Source organism: Rhinopithecus bieti, unplaced genomic scaffold (assembly GCF_001698545.2).
Source record: "Rhinopithecus bieti isolate Rb0 unplaced genomic scaffold, ASM169854v2 scaffold_5497, whole genome shotgun sequence".
Lineage (NCBI taxonomy): Eukaryota > Metazoa > Chordata > Mammalia > Primates > Cercopithecidae > Rhinopithecus > Rhinopithecus bieti.
This window is the reverse complement of record NW_016805006.1, coordinates 1,559,715-1,576,416: the sequence shown is the minus strand read 5'-3', so window position 1 is coordinate 1,576,416 and position 16,702 is coordinate 1,559,715. Positions and strand designations below refer to the sequence as shown.

The following is a 16,702-nucleotide window of genomic DNA, read 5'->3' as shown; positions in this document are numbered from 1 at the left end:
AAAAAAAAAAAAAAAAAAAAAAAAAAAAAAAAAAAAAAAAAAAAAAAAAAGAATTCCATAGACATTGTTACAAGATGGTATTTCCTTAACTGCTCTGTAGATAACAGCTCGAACATTATGAAGCATTGAGTTTTCTCTTTAAAATATTATTTCAGATTCTACATATCACTCAAACTACAGATAGATGGCAGGGGTCTAAAGAACCCCTCAAAACCTGATTCACCAGAGAATGCAGTTTCCACATCCACATAATTTCATCCCCTGACCCTGACCAATCAATGACCACAGATTTTTCAATCCCTCCTCCTCCATGATCTCCTTAAAAACCCCAGTCCAGAACTCCTTGGGAAGATAGATTTGAGGGACTCCTTCCATCTCCTCACTGAGCACCCAGCAATCAATAAACTCTTTCTCACAGTGACATGATCTCGGCTCACTGCAACCTTCACCTCCTGGGCACAAGCGATCCTCCCACCTTGGCCTCCTGGGTAGCTGGGACCATAGGTGCACACCACCGTGCCCAGCCAATTTTTATATTTTTTGTAGAGACCAGGTCTCACTATATTGTCTAGACTGGTCTGCTGCAACTTTTGCTGTCTCTATATATCGGACTGTGAGTGTCCAGCAGGCATTTAAACCTGTTGGTCCTCAACATCTAACCTGACAGTTTGTGGGAGGATAAAGTGAGTTAATGTTTACCAAGTGCTTTGTAAAGTTACCTAGTAGAATATGCTATGATTATTATAAAAGAAAGAGGTGGAATATTCTAGGTTTTCTAAGCAGAGATTTTCAGAGATAGGTTTCTTTGCCCAAGGCTCACTCACATCCATGCTGGGTCAAGAAGGTCAGAGGGCAGCGGAGAAGGGCTTTGGCTGCCATTTGGGTCAGTCCCTGCCCAGCACTGCCCCCAGGAGTAACGGTCCAAGCCCCCGGCTTAGTGCCCCCTGCCTCCTCCCAGGTGACAAATGTGCCATGCCTGGAGACAAGCTCCAGCACCAGCCCTGCCAGAGACTCGCTCATGCGCCATGCCAAGGGCCTGGATCAGGACACCTTCAAAATTGTGAGTAAAGAGCCAGCCTGGAACCCTGTCCCCTTTTCCCCATTGTTCAGGAGGCCTGAGTCAGGAAATGACAAGCCTCAGACCCACAGCGCGTTGCCCCACTTGTCTTACTCTTGGGAAGGACTTTTGGTGAGACGTGCACCGGAGCCACCTCCCGAAACACGCAGCACTGGGCCACTCAGGGCTGTGGCCAAACATGCAGCACTGGGCCACTCAGGGCTGTGGTATCTGCTGGATACCTGGGACTGCCCATCTGCCTCTTCTTTTCTCCCATGGCCCCTCACCTCACCTGTTGCCTCCTCACCTCACCTGTTGCCTCCTCAGTGTAAAGAATATCTAAGACCACTGAAGAAGTTCCTGCGAAAGTTGCACCTGCCCAGGGACCTTCCCCAGAAGAAGAAGCTGAAGTACATGAAGCAGAGCCTTGTGGTCCTAGGGGACCACATCAACAACTTTCTGCAGCATTACTGCCGAGCCTGGGAAATCAAACACTGGAGAAAGTAAGGCAGTCTCTTTGCTCTGCTCCCCATACCTACTCCTGAGCAACCCCCTCTTCATTCAAGGAGATACCTTAGTTGATCCCCCAGTCCTTCATCTTTATGTGGAGGAGTCAGGAGCCTGGTGGGGTGGAGAGAGCTCCTAGTCACTCAGGACAGCCCCGATTGCACCTTGTCTCTGACTGAACAACTGCGTACAGGTGCTCAACACCAGGATAGGATATTCAAGTTTGGGCAAATCCCACCCCTCCATTCCCCCAACTCCAAACCCCGAAGAGGTATGTGGTCCATATTCCCCTGGGTGGGTCCTGACCCTGAGACAAATGCTGGAGGGAGGAAGCATGTGCTCCACCTCCCCAGCCTGAGGTCTCCCCCTTTGCAGGATGCTCTGGCGGTTCGTCTCCCTCTTCTCAGAGCTGGAAGCAAAGCAGCTTTGCCGACTTTACAAGTACACCAAGAGCAACCAGCTGGCCAAGTTCCTGGTGAGGCATGAGACCTTCTGCCCGGGCACAGCTGAGGGTTGGTTGGTGTGTCCTTAGACTTGGGGGGAGGCCTGGGACTGACACACCCAGAGCCCCTCTGGTTCTTCCCAGGGCTCACTGCCAGGGCAAGACTCTGCTGCTCGACCTTTACCCCTGCCCTGGGCAGAGTGGGCTGAAGAGGCCGAGGCTTACCATCAAGTTCTCCATATGTATTTGATACAGGGACAGGCGAGCCCCCAAACTGGGGCTCAGCCCGGGAAAGTTCTTGGTTTTGCCCAGAAAATAATTTAAGGGTGAGCTGATGGTATTAAATAGTAAGTTTATGGAAGCGGCCATGTAGAGTAGCAGCAGAGGCACTGCTCCTTGCGGAGCAGGGCTACCCTACGGGCAGTGTGCCCAGAGTAGCAGCACAGGGGCAGTTCTGTGCTCATATTTATCCCCACTTTTAATTACATGCAAATTATGGGACGGTTATTTGGAATTTACCAGAAAAAGGGTGGTACTTCTGGGTTGTTGCCATGGAAAGGAGTCGCAACTTCCAAGTGTTGCTATGGTAATAGTAAACTGACATAGCATTGGTAGGCGTGTCTTAGGAAGAGGTGCTTACACCCCTTCCCTGTTTCAGCTAGTCTTTTTTTGAGATGGAGTCTTACTCTGTCATCCAGGCTGGAGTGCAGTGGTGTGATCTTGGCTCATTGCAACCTTCGCCTCCTGGGTTCAAGTGATTCTCCTGCCACAGCCTCTCAAGTAGCTGGGATTACAGGTGCATGCCACTGTGCCTGACTAATTTTTGTATTTTTAGTAGAAACGAGGTTTCACCATGTTGGCCGGGCTGGTCTCGAACTCCTGACCTCAGGTGATCTGCCCGCCTCAGCCTCCCAAAGCGTTGGGATTACAGGAGTGAGCCACCATGCCCAGCCTACCACTCTTCACGTTGTATGGGCTATAGGTTTTGCCAAATTTATGATGACATGTATCTACCATTACAGTACGATACAGAAGAGTGCCATGGTCCTAAAAACCCCCTGTGCTCCATCTATTTGTCCTTGCCCTCCTGCCCCCACTCCCCTGACAACCACTGATCTTAGGTTCACTGTCTCTGTAGTTTTGCTGTCTCAGAATGTCATATCGTTGGTATCATACAATATGTAGCCTTTTCAGATTCGTATCAATGAAATTTTCATGCTAGGTTTCATTAGAATCCATTGGTTTCAGGGGGTCCATGAGGTCAAAATATTGCAGGGACTCCTGGGGGTTTGCAGAGCACACTTTGAGAACCACTGGTCCAGAATAATAATCATAGATAAAGCAGTTGTAAAGGCATTCTACGTGCCAGGCACTTTATGTTCCTTCAAGTAATATTCAAAAGTAACCCTAAGTGGTAATTAGGATTATTGTCCACAGTGTGTAAAAGAGGATCCCAAATAGAGGGAAGTAAGTTAATTTGTCACAGTCTTTATAGCAAGTAGGAAGGAAGAGGCAGGGTTCAGCCTCCATCTGTCCGGGATGAGAACCGTGCCCTAACTGTGCCCTCCTTTCACCACTCTCGCCATGCAGCCCTAACCAGGTCCTCTCCCTCTCTGCAACTGATTCTTCCTCTGACCATGTAATGATTGGATCATTTCAAAGATTTCTCTTCTTAATAAGAGGAGCTGCCACTTTACTGATTTCTAGATTTCTGGATTTCACTGGCCTGAATTTTTTTTTTTTCTTTTCGAGACAGAGTTTCGCTCTTGTCCCCTAGGCTGGAGTGCAATGGCAAGATTTTGGCTCACTGCAACCTCCACCTCCGGTTCAAGCGATTCTCCTACCTCAGCCTCCTGAGTGGCAGGGATTATAGGCATACACCATCATGCCCGGCTAATTTTTGTATTTTTAGTAGAGATGGGGTTTCACCATGTTGGCCAGGCTGGTCTTGAGCTCCTGACCTCAAGTGATCTGCCCTCCTCAGCCTCCTAAAGTGCTAGGACTATAGGCATGAGCCACCACACTGGGCAGAAAAATTTATATATATATAGTCTTTGAATTTTACTTTCAAAATTCAGGCTGTTAATTTATTTCATTTTTTAAATTTTTACTTTTTTTTAAACAGACTCAAAGCTTACAAAGACTCGCAATTTTTTTTTTTTTTGAGACGGAGTCTTGCTCTGTGCCTGGGCTGAAGTGTAGTGGCGTGATCTCAGCTCACTAGCTCACTGCAACCTCCGCCTTCAGGGTTCAAGGGATTCTCCTGCCTCAGCTAACCAAGTAAGGCTCCCACTTTAATTTTTGCTAAGTTAGGTCTTTTAAACAAATATCATTTCATTGCAAAAAACCAGTAAGACACTGCAATTCCAAAAAGAGATGGAAGACATGATCTCAAAATAAAGGACGACCCAGGAAGACATCATTGGCAGCCTCCCTCCACGTCGACACAGTCCTTTCTCTCCCACAACTATGATTCCTACCCCATCCTTTTGGTTAGCAAGTGTGAGGGGCAGACAGACCTCAGTATTTCTCAACAAATGCGGGGCCGGGACTCTAAAGTTCAGGTCCCCCTCTTCTCAACACTCTCCCTAACATGGAGGCTCCATGGCAGGCGGCATTCTGCGCCTCGGATGCGCCGGAGAGATCCTTGCTGGCCGACCAGGAAGACAGTCTGCCAAAGCTCTGCGATGCCTGGGGACTGCACGGCAACATCAGCGGTGTGAAGGAGCGGCTGTCCAAGATGCAGGCCCCGGGTCAAGGGAGCCCCCTGCCCAGGGAGCCAAGATCCCAGGATCATGTCAAGAGAGGTAATGCCCATTTGGTGTTGGGGTGATGCCTGGGCCCAGGGGTTTGTGAGTGGTGTCTGGGTGTTCCCCAAGAGTAGACTCAAGCAGCCAGGAGCCTCTGCCCCGAGCCTGACAAGTTCCTCTTCCCTCCTTTCCATCTTCTCTTCATCCTGCATTTTCCTTTCTGTCCATCTTTTCTTCTTCTTCTCTACTTTCTATTCTCTTTTTAGTCCCCCTCTTCCCCAGGTGTGCTCATTATAGAAAGGTTTTTGTTTTATTTTATTATTTATTTATTTTATTTTTTCCAGGTGGAGTCTCGCTCTGTCACCCAGGCTGGAGTGCAATGGCGCTATCTCGGCTCACTGCAACCTCTGCCTTCTGGGTTCAAGCGATTCTCCTGCCTCAGCATCCCCTGCAGCTAGGATTATAGGTGCCCACCACCATGCCTGGCTAATTTTTGTACTTTTAGTAAAGACAGGGTTTCACTGTGTTGCCCAAGCTGGTCTTGAACTCCTGAGCTCACACAATCCACCCGCCTCAGCCTCCCAAAGTGCTAGGATTACAGGCATGAGCCACCGTGCCCGGCCTCTTTTATTTTATTATTATTATTTTTAGGGGTTTTTGTTTTGTTTTGTTTTTTGAGATGGAGCCTCACTCTGTCGCCCAGGCTGGAGTGCAGTGGTGCAATCTTGGCTCACTGCAACCTCCGCCTCCCGGGTTCAGGTGATTATTCCGCCTCAGCCTCCCCAGTAGCTGGGATTACAGGTGTACACCACCATGCCCAGCTTTTGTATTTTTAGTAGAGATGAGGGTATTGCCATGTTGGCCAGGCTGATCTCAAACTCCTGGCCTCAAGTAATCTGCCCACCTCGACCTCCCAAAGTGCTGGGATTACAGGTGTGAGCCACTGTGCCCGGACCATCCCAGTTTAAGTTGAGGATGTAAACAGACAAGAGAATGAAGACCAGTCTGTAACAAAGATGCTCTGGGCCAAGCAGTCCATGACTCAGATGAGGAAAGTGAGCTCTGGGATTCTGGACTGGCTTCTCTCTGTACCAGGGGCTTTGTATCTGTTAATTTCACTCAACCTCTTTAGCATCCTGATGAGATAGGTGTTATTATCTCCCTTTTACAAACAGCTGTCTGAGGCCACAGGGCAAAGGATGTGTCAAACGAGACAGGTTGCTTGAAGGAGGTAAATTTGGGACAGGCTTTAAAGAAAGGGATAAGGATATGGATGAAGGAAAGGAGGGAAGTGGGAATAAAGTGCAGAGGTGCGGAGGTGAGGGGCAATGAGTAGACAGCCTGGGCTTGGCGGTGAATGGAAGAGGATTGAAGAGGTGCACGGAGGGAAGTAACAGGAAACATTTTTTGATGATGGGTTTCATGCAGTTATTAAAATTAACAACATTTTATTAGTATAAATATAAACATAGAGAAAATTTGATTATGCAGATAAGCAAAAATAAGGAAATATAAACATCACATTGTCATCACCACTATTAACACTTTCCAGATCTTTTTTATGTATATATGTGTGTGTGTGTGTGTGTGTATATATATACACATAAAACAGATATATATATTTTGAGATGGAGTCTTGCTCTGTCGCCAGGCTGGAGTAGTGGTGAGATCTCGGCTCACTGCAACCCCTGCCTCCCGGGTTCAAGCGATTCTCCTGCCTCAGCCTCCCGAGTACCTGGGACTACAGGGGTGTACCACAATGCCCAGCTAATTTTTGTATTTTTATTAGAAACAGGGTTTCACCATGTTGGCCAGGATTGTCTCAATCTCTTGACCTCATGATCCTCCTGCCTCAGTCTCCCGAAGTGCTGGGATCACAGGTGTGAGCCACTGCGCCCAGCCATAAATATATATTTTTTATTTTTTTTTTGAGATGGAATTTTGCTCTTGTTGACCAGGCTAGAGTGTAATGGCATGATCTTGGCTCACTGCAACCTCCGCCTCCCGGGTTCAAGCGATTCTCCTGCCTCAGCTTCCCAAGTAGCTGGGATTGCAGGCATGCGCCACCATGCCTGGCTAATTTTGTGCTTCTAGTAGAGACAGGGGTTTCACCATGTTGGTCAGGCTGGTCTTGAACTCCTGACCTCAAGTGATCCACCCACCTTGGTCTCCCAAAGTGCTGAGATTACAGGCCTGAGCCACCATGCCTGGCCTAAATATATATATTTTAAATGAAATGAGATCATGCTGTACATGCAATTTTGATTTGGAGTTGCTTTTCTTTTTTTTGAGATGGAGTCTCACTCTGTTACCCAGGCTAGAGTGTAACGGCGTCATCTCGGCTCACTGCAACCTCTGCTTCCCGAGTTCAAGTGATTCTCTTGCCTCAGCCTCCTGAGTAGCTGGGATTACAGGCACGCCCCACCACGCCATGCTAATTTTTGTATTTTTAGTAGAAACGAGATTTCACCATGTTGGTCAGGCTGGTCTCAATGGAGTTGCTTTTTTTAAGTTAATGGTATCAACCTATCTTTTTTCTTTCTCTCTCTCTCTCTTTTTTTTTTTTTTTTTTTTTGGTGTGTGACAGGGTTTTTCAGTCCTCGCACCCAGGCTGGAGTGCCGTGGCTTGATCTCAGTTCACTGCAACCTCCATCTCCTAGGTTCAAGTGATTCTCTTGCATCAGCCTCCTAAGTAGCTGGGACTACAGATGCACACCACCATGCCTGGGTAATTTTTGTGTTTTTTTGTAGAGATGGAGTTTTGCCGTGTTGTCCCGCCTGCTCTGGGACACCTGGGGTCAAGCAATCCACCTGCCTCTGCCTCTCAAAGTGCAGGGATTACAGGCATGAGCCACCAAGCCTGGCCCTGTATCAACATTTCTATGTCAACATTTTCATTTCATCTAATAATTGGACTAAATACTCCATATTCAAATTTTCCCTACAGCCAGAGAACTTTTGCACTGGCTTCTCAAACCATGCATTTCACCTGGTCATGTCTTTGGTTTAAATCTTTAAACCTAAGAAAGTCCTTTTTTTTTTTTTTGAGATAAAGTCTTGCTCTGTCACCCAGGCTGGAGTGCCATAGCATGATCTCAGCTCACTGCAGTCTCTGCCAGGTTCAAGCGATTCTTCTGCCTCAGCCTCCTGAGTGGCTGGGACTACAGGCACATGCTACCATGACCAGCTAATTTTTGTATTTTTAGTAGAGACGGGGTCAGGTTGGTCTCAAGCTCCTGACCTCAAATGATCCACCTGCCTCAGCCCCCCAAAGTGCTGGGATTACAGGCTTGAGCCACCGTGCCTGGCTGTTTTTTTTTTTTTTTTTTTTTTTACATTCCTGACCTGTTGAAAAGATGAGGCTTCTATTCAGCAGAATGTTCTCCTTCCTGATTTATTCCCTGTTGCTTCCTTTTGACATCTTTTAGCTTGTTCCTCTAGAAACAGGACTTGAAAGTCTTCATGGGTTCAAATTAAACGTGTTTTTGGCTAGAGGCTACATAAGAGATGAGGTTATGCTCTTCCCATTACTACCTGACAAAGCACAGAATATCTCGTGGACCCACCGGGAATGGGCTAAGATTAGTCAATGAGTCTGTCCTTGCAATGAAAATAACCTATGTGGTATTTCTTTGGCACTATGTTAATAAAGTCAGTTATTTTATTTTTGATTTATTTATTTTTTTGAGACAGAGTCTCACTCTGTGGCCCAGGCTGAAGTGCAGTTGTGCAATCTCAGCTCACAGTAACCTCAGCCTCCCCGGTTCAAGTGATTCTCCTGCCTCAGCCTCCCGAGTAGTTAAGATTACAGGCATGTGCCACCATGCCCGGCTAATTTTTGTATTTTTAGTAGAGATGGGAGTTTCACCATGTTGGCCAGGCTGGTCTCGAACTCCTGACCTCAAGTGATTCATCCACCTCAGCCTCCCAAAGTGCTGGCATTACAAGCGTGAGCCACCATGCCTGGCCATAAAGTTAGTTCTTAATTAAAACTTGGCAATAGGGTTTGCAAACAGTACTGGGAATTGGATCATGAGGCCTAGGAGAGGAGTAAGGAAGAATCAGAGGTTGGAGCCAGAGGTCAAGGAAACTTGGGTCTTGCCCTGACTCTTCCCCTAACTTGCTGTAAGACTTTGGGCGGGTCATCCCCTTACCCTGGACCTGGGTGACAGTCCTCGTCTGTAAATTGGGGACAATGCCATCTCTCTACAGGGTTTCTGTGAGAAAAGACTAAGTGATATAGGTGGGAAGTAAGATAAGATTTTGCTATTCTTCCTCTCTGCCCCTACAACACCCCCCATGTATTACAGACTGAAATTCGTACTGTTTGTGATGTCACTGTGACTGCCTCTGACCTTCTCTTTTTCAGATTCTTTAAGGGAGCTTTCCCAAAAATCAAAACTCAAGAGAAGGAGAATAAAGGAAGCCCCAGAAACTCCAGAGACTGACCCATAAGAAGACCAGCTGGGACAAAGGGCCAGCTTGCCCTGGCTCTCAGAGCACGGGGAATGGAGACCAAAAAGGGAAAAGAATTGTCCTTATCAAAATGATTCTCAGGTCTTAATTAGGAATAAATGAGGTGGGAAATAAACATTCTTATGACAGTTCTACCTCACTTGACCAACAGCCATCATTCATACATTTTTAATTTGTTTGAAAAATATTTGCCAGCCACCTTCTAAGTGGCAGGTGCCCCACATATGCACAGATGAATAAGATGTGGTCACTTTGTCGAGGACCATCACAGTCTGGTGGAGCAGACAGACATAGAAAAGACACAACAGCAGGTGACTGGGGCAGGCCTCGGGGGAGTTAACAAAGGAGCTGGGTGTTTGCCAGGGGAGTGCACAGATAGGGAGGGAGGGAGCCTGGGGTCAGCATGGCAAGCCTGGCAGCCTGCCTGCATCATCTGGACTTCATTTAGTGGGTAGCTTGGGATGGGCAGTGGCAAGGGATGTGTCAAGCAGTGGAATGAATGGGTGTGACTAGGGTATTGGGGAGATGTTCTGGTGGCTGTGAGCAAAGTGCATGGTAGTGAACAAGGCTAGAGGCAGGAGACCAAACAGGAAACAACACTAATGGTCTTAGCTAACATGATGGCTCGAGCCAGCAGTCACAAAACCACAACCTGTGCACTAAAGTAAGGCTACCAATGTGTTTTCTTTGTCCCTGGTCATGTTCTACTTGTTTAAAACACTTTAAGGCTGGGCATGGTGCCTCATGCCTGTAATCCCAGCACTTTGGGAGGCTGAGGTGGAAGATCGTTTGAGCTCAGGAGTTTCAGACTAGCCAGGGCGATATGGTAAAACTCCATCTCTACAAAAAAATTAGCTGTTCATAGTGACAGGCACCTGTAGTCCCAGCTACTTGGGAGGCTAAGGTGGGAGAGTTGATTGAATCCATGTGTTAGTCTTTTCTCCCACTGCTAATAAAGACATACCTGAGACTGGGTACTTTATAAAAGAAAGAGGTTTAATTGACTCAGTTCCACATGGCTGGGGAGGCCTCACAATCATGGCAGAAGGCAAATGAGGAGTAAAGTCACATCTTACATGGCAGCAGGCAAAAGAGTGTGTACAGGAGAACTCCCCTTTGTGAAACCATCAGATCTCATGAGACTTATGAGAACAGCATGGAAAGAAACCCACCCTCATGATTCAGTTACCTTCCACTGGGTCCCTCCCACAACAAGTGGGTATTATTACAATTAGAGTTGAAATTTGGGTGGGGACACAGAGCTAAACCATACCATTCCACCCTGACCCTTCCCAAATCTCATGTCCTCACATTTCAAAACCAATCATGCATTCACAAAAGTTCCCCAAAGTCTTAATTCATTTCAGCATTAACCAAAAGTTCAAGTCTAAAGTCTCATCTGAGACAAGGCAAGTCCGTTCTACCTATGAACCTATAAAATCAAAAGCCGAGTTAGTTACTTCCGAGATACAATGGAGGTACAGGCATTGGGTAAATTCACCCATTCCAAATGGGAGAAATTGGGCAAAATGAAAAGACTACAGGTCCCATGCAAGTCCAAAATCCAGCAGGGCAGTCAAATATTAAAGTTCCAAAAAGATCTCTTTTGAATCCATGTCTCACATCAAGGTCATGCTGATGCAACAGGTAGGTTCCCATGGTCTTGGGCAGCTCTGGCCCTATGCCTTTGCAGGATACAGCTCCACTCCTGGCTGCTTTCACAGGCATTGAGTGTCTGCCGCTTTTCCTGGTACATGGTGAGCTGTTGGTGGATCTACCATTCTGGGGTCTGGAGGGCAGTGGGCCTCATCTGACAGCTCCATCAGGCAGTGCCCCAGTGGGAACTCTGTGTGGAGTCTTCCCACCTTACATTTTCCTTCCATACTGCCCAAGCAGAGGTTCTCCATGAGGGCTCCACTCCTGCAGCATACCTCTGCCTGGACATTCAAGCATTTCCATACATCCTCTGAAATCTAAGTGGAGGTTCCCAAACCTCAATTCTTGACTTCTGTGCATCCACAGGCTCAACACCATGTGGAAGCTGCAAGGCTGGGGCTTGCACCTTCTGAAGCTATGGCCCAAGCTGTACCCTTTTAGCCACGCTGGAGCAGCTGGGCTCTAGGGCGCCAAATCCTGAGGCTGCACATTGCAGGAGAGCCCTGGACCTGGCCCAGGAAAACATTTTTTCCCTCCTAGACCTCTGGGCCTGTGATGGGAGGCGTTTCCAAGAAGGTCTCTGACATGCCCTGGAGACATTTTCCCCCATTGTCTTGAGGATTAGCATTTGGCTCCTCCTTACTTATGCCAATTTCTGCTGCAGCTTGAATTTCTCCCCAGAAAATGAGTTTTTATTTTTCTATCACATCATCAGGCTGCAAATTTTGTTAACTTTTTTTTTCCAAGCCAAATTGTATCCAGCTTTATTAAAGATACTTTCCATAAACAATCATGGTGTTTCAGGAAGGACAGGGGCAGACAATCATTAACAGTATACAACAACTTTCAAACTCCCGGGATTCTTCAATGGACTACCAAAAAGAAAGTCACTATAAAACCCAATGAAGTCTTCATCTGATGTCCGAACAGGGAAAGTTTAGAGTGAGGGTTGACGCTTCACATTCAGCATGTTGTTTAACAGCTTTTCACAAGCCGACCCTGACTTTCAGGAAGTGAAATGAAAATGGCAGAATTTATCTGAAGATTCACAATCTAGAAATGGAACCACTGCTCTTTTGACAGGTGCCATCTCAGTGGCATCACTGGAAAGTCCAGATTGTCTGACACACTGGTAACCAATGACTAGGGGGTCAGGTCCCAACAGATGTCTGGGCTTAAGGCAGTTAAGTCTATGCTGAAAGGTGGAAAGGGAGAAGAGGACATAAAACAAATTTGTTTTCCATACCACAAGGCTTTTGTGCCAAGGTAGCCATGTGTGTCAAAAGTAGGGAATCCCTCTTCCTGGGAGCTAAAAGGAAGTCTCTCAAAAATAGAAGTTAAAGGTGTTTACCCCACATCAATCCAGCTTCGGAGACATTCTATTAGTGACATATGGCCCTTCCCCCCAAAACAACAATGAAGTGTTCTGTTGTTGTTTTAAAAAAATAAAATAAATATTTAAAAAAAATAAAATAAAATTCTGCATTTTTATAAAACTTGATAAAAAATAGTACTTCAAACTGTATAGTCACCAGATGTACACACAGTTATCAAAAATGCACACACTTCACTTGGCATCTCCAGCACCTTCCGCTTTCTGTGCCTGGTCTGTTTTGGCGTCTCCATTTTCTGCGTTATTCCCCTCCTTGCCAGCATCAGCTTTTCCCTTTTTCCCTTTGGGTAGCTTCTCTCCCTTCTTTGCAGGGGCCTTTTTATGCTTGGGCTCCGGCTTTGGAAAAGCAGGTTTAGCAGACAAGCTCGCGGATCTTCTCTGTGGTTCGTCCTTCATCTTGACTTTATCTTCTTTAACATCCCCTTCAGCCTTTCTCTTGGGCATGGTGGCGGCGACGATGGTATCGGGACTAGGCACTGGGCGCAGGATGCAGCGGCGCGGGGTTTGGTCGGTCCGGGGATCGTTCTCGCCTCTTCTTCCTCCAAACTTTGTGAACTTTTGTCATTTCCAGGAGGGAAAGTAGGTCCAATCATTCTCCAAAAACACAAATGACATATTCTCCAGGGCTCTGCCTAAGGCAGAGGCATTTAGGGTGCAGGGGTGCCCTGGAGCAGGAGAGGCCAGGGCAGATGGGTGTGACTCTTCTCCCTCCCTCCCTCGATTTGTGTTCAGAAGTGAGTATCTTCATAGACTTACGATGCTAAACTGAATATCAATCTAGTCTCGAAGAAGGAGTTCAGGGAAGCTTGAATGGGGGAAGCGGCCATTTCTTTCTTCCTTATCGTCACCGCCTCCTAGAAGTGGCAAGGTAAGACGGCCAAGGCATAGGCCTGGGGCCAGCCTGGCTTGGTTAGACCCTGACAGTTTTGTCAAAGCAGGGAGGATTTCAGAGAGACGGGAAGTCGGGCAGGAGGGTGTCCATGATGACTACGGGCTTTCCAATGTTTTTCTACTCCTGAGAGATTTCACTGACAAGTGAAATGTGGCTGTTTTGGGAACAGTCCAAAATACTAAGTGTCCCCAGTAGGCAAGGCAGCACTGCCACCTAGAGGAATTGTGAGACACTACAGCCTTGTTCTTCCAACCAACGTGTGCAAACCAGCGTGTACAAAAGATGAAGAGGAGAGAAGGGGGCCAGGGGTTCGCTTATCAACTTTGAGAACCAATCGGGACGCCTAAAGGCAAAAATGGACAACAAGTGAGGCTTGGTTTTGAAGCTTTCTTTTTTATTTTTATTTTTTCCTTAGATGGAGTCTCACTCTGTCACCCAGGCTGGAATGCAATGGTGCAGTCTGGTCTCACTGCAACCTCCGCCTCTCGGATTCAAGCGATTCTCCTGCCTCAGCCTTCCAAGTAGCTGGGCTTACAGGAGCGTGCCACCATGCCTGGCTAATTTTTTTTGTATTTTCAGTAGAGAAGGGGTTTCACCATGTTGTCCAGGCTGGTCTCAAACTCCGCTGGCCTCCACCTACCAAAGTGCTGGGATTACAAGAGTGAGCCACCACACCCGGCCAATTATTATATTTCTTGTTTATTAACTGTCTTCTCCCTTAGAATGTAAGTTCCACAAGGTTAGAGATTTTTGTCTGTCCTGTTCATTGCTGTATCCAAAGCAATTACAATAGTATTCGGCATATAATAGGTACTTAGCAAACTTTTAATGAATGAACGAACCCAAAACAGAGAATTCTGACCAACCACCTCCTCGTTCAGAGGGAAAACAGAGGCCCAAGAAGAAAGGTGACGTTTCTAAGCAGAACTGGAACTACAACTCAGGTCCCCCAGGCCAGGGCACTTCCTACATACCAATAATGTATGTTTCACCTACTCTCGGCCCACGCACTCATTTCTCACAAGATGGAAATAACCCTCAAAACTAAAATGTATTACTTCTTCTCCTCTTTATTCTATTTTTTTTTTTAAGACAGTCTCACTCTGTCACCCAGGCTGGAGTGCAGTGGCACAATCTCGGCTCACCACAACCTCTGCCTCCCAGGTTCAAGCGACTCTCCTGCCCTGCCTCCAGAGTACCTGGGATTACAGGTGTGCCCCACCATGCCCAGCTAAGTTTTGTATTTTTAGTAGAGATGGGGTTTCACCATGTTGTCCAGGCTGGTCTCGAACTCTTGACCTCAGGTGATCCGCTCACCTCAGCCTCCCAAAGTGCTGGGATTACAGCCATTAGCCACTGTACCTAGCCAAAATGTATTACTTCTCCTAGGATTGTTTTTATTTTTTAAAAGTATCTCTACCCAAAAGTATAACGTTGGACTTGGGAACACCATAAACAGGTTGTTGGAGAAGCTATTGGGAAGTGGGGAGCCTTGGTGGAAATCCCCAAATCATACCTTGGCCTATGCTGTCTTAGGGATGAGGCTTATCCTAGAGAAAATACCTCACTAACAGAGCCTTCAAGAAGGGTCCTTTTCCTTAGAGAATAAAGGGTACTTTCCCTAAAGTTTTACTTTTATTTTTTTAAGAGATGAGGTCTCACTCTGTTGTCCAGGCTGGAGTGCAAGGCATGATTACAGCTCACTACAGCCTCAAACTTCTGAAGGTCTCAAGCGATCCTCCTGCCTCAGCCTTCCAAATAGCTGAAATTCCAAGCATGAGCCACTGCACCAGGTGACTTTCCCTAGTTTTAAATGGAAGAGGCTCCTAACCACGAATGTAATGACTAACTACTGCCTGACCCACTCCCACCCCAGTCTCAGGAGTCACCCAAAATTTCCTCTTTATAATAATTATCACAAATGCATGTAACTTGGGAGAAATGGCAGAGTTTTACATTTTGATTCTCATTGGATTTTTGTGTCAAACTTGTGAGGGAAACTCCTTCTCCCCATTACAAAGAAAACAGGCTAGGGCCAGGCTGGGTGGCTCACGTCTGTAATCCCAGCACTTTGGGAGGCCAAGGCAGATGGATCACTTGAGGTCAGGAGTTTGAGACCAGCCTGGCTAACATGGCAAAATCCCATCTCTACTAAAAATACAAAAATTGGCCTGGCCAGGCTTGGCGGTGCGTGCATGTAATCCCAGCTACTCCAGAGGCTGAGGCAGGAGAAATGCTCGAACCTAGGAGGTGGAGGTTGCAGTGATCCAAGATTGTGCCACTGCACTGTAGCCTGGGTGACAGAGTGAGACTCTGTCTAAAAAAAAAAAAAAGAAAAGAAAAGAAAACAGGGGCTTAGGGGCTGACTTAGTTGAGTTGAGATGCTGACTGTCCAAGCTTTTTTGATTCCTCCACACACAGTGCTCTGTCTTTTATGATTTTCCTGTTTTGTATACAGACGTTTGCTTTTTGAGACAGTCTTGTTCTGTTGCCAGACTGGAGTGCGGTGCAGGATCTTGGCTCACTGCAAGCTCCACCTCCCGGGTTCATGCCATTCTCCTGCCTCAGCCTCCCGAGTAGCTGGGACTACAGACGCCCGCCACTGCGCCTGCCTAATTTTTTGTATTTTTAGTAGAGACAGGGTTTCACCGTGTTAGCCAGGATGGTCTTGATCTCCTGACCTCGTGATCCATCCGCCTCGGCCTCCCAAAGTGCTGGGATTACAGGCGTGAGCCACCGCGCCCGGCCTTTTATTTATTTTTTTAATTATTATTTTTTTTGAGACCGGGTCTGAATTTGTTACCCAGCCTGGAGTGCAGTGACATGATGATAGCTCACTGCAGTCTCGATTTCCTGGGCTCAAGTGACCCTTCTGCCTCAGCCTCTTGAGTAGCTGGGACTATAGGCATGTACCATCACGCCTGGCTAACTTCAAAAAAGTTTCTTTGTAGACATAGATTCTCGCCATGTTGCCCAGTCTGGTCTCAAACTCCTGGCTTCAAGCAATCCACCTGCCTTGGCCTCCCAAAGTGCTGGAATTACAGGCATGAGAATTTGTGATAGGAAGAGTATACAGACTTGAAAAAAAAATAGAATGTTTAGAAATGAAAAATAACTATTCATGAGCCAGGCACAGTGGCTCAAACCTGTAATCCGAGCTACTCAGGAGGCTGAGGCAGAAGGATTGCTTGAACCCAGGAGTTTGAAACCAGCCTGGGCAATGGTGAGAACCTGCCTCAAAAACAAAACAGAAACACACAACTCATGGCTAAGTGAAACAGAAGGCAACATCTGGATCATTCTTAGCTCATAGAGAGAAATAACCAGTCATTATGTAACAGGAAAGAAAAATACTCAAACTTTAAAATTCAAATAGCAGCAAGAGTGAAAAAGCCTGATTCTGTACTTGGAAAGAATTTAAATGCAAATCAACTTTCACTTGTTACACCAAAGTTCTAATTCAAAAGTAAATTACGCTAGAGGTTTTTCAAGGCACTTTCTGGAAGTGATCATTCACAGATTTTTTTTC

General features: G+C 46.6%; 1 protein-coding gene and 1 pseudogene across 2 annotated transcripts in view; one reads left to right on the top strand and one right to left on the bottom strand.

Moving 5' to 3' along the window:
- Positions 1 to 9,369, top strand: part of CHCT1 (CHD1 helical C-terminal domain containing 1) — a 12,954-nt gene extending 3,585 nt beyond the window's left edge. For both annotated transcript variants that reach the window (XM_017870821.1, XM_017870822.1), the window contains exons 2-6: positions 959 to 1,060; positions 1,385 to 1,560; positions 1,940 to 2,039; positions 4,618 to 4,813; positions 9,126 to 9,369. In XM_017870821.1, the coding sequence (XP_017726310.1) occupies positions 1,019 to 1,060; positions 1,385 to 1,560; positions 1,940 to 2,039; positions 4,618 to 4,813; positions 9,126 to 9,211 (600 nt within the window). In that variant the 5' untranslated portion in view covers positions 959 to 1,018 and the 3' untranslated portion in view covers positions 9,212 to 9,369. The remainder of the gene's footprint in view (positions 1 to 958; positions 1,061 to 1,384; positions 1,561 to 1,939; positions 2,040 to 4,617; positions 4,814 to 9,125) is intronic.
- A 3,086-nt stretch (positions 9,370 to 12,455) lies between these two features.
- On the bottom strand, positions 12,456 to 12,725 carry LOC108528838 (non-histone chromosomal protein HMG-17 pseudogene; annotated as a pseudogene).
- Positions 12,726 to 16,702: the final 3,977 nt, after the last annotated feature.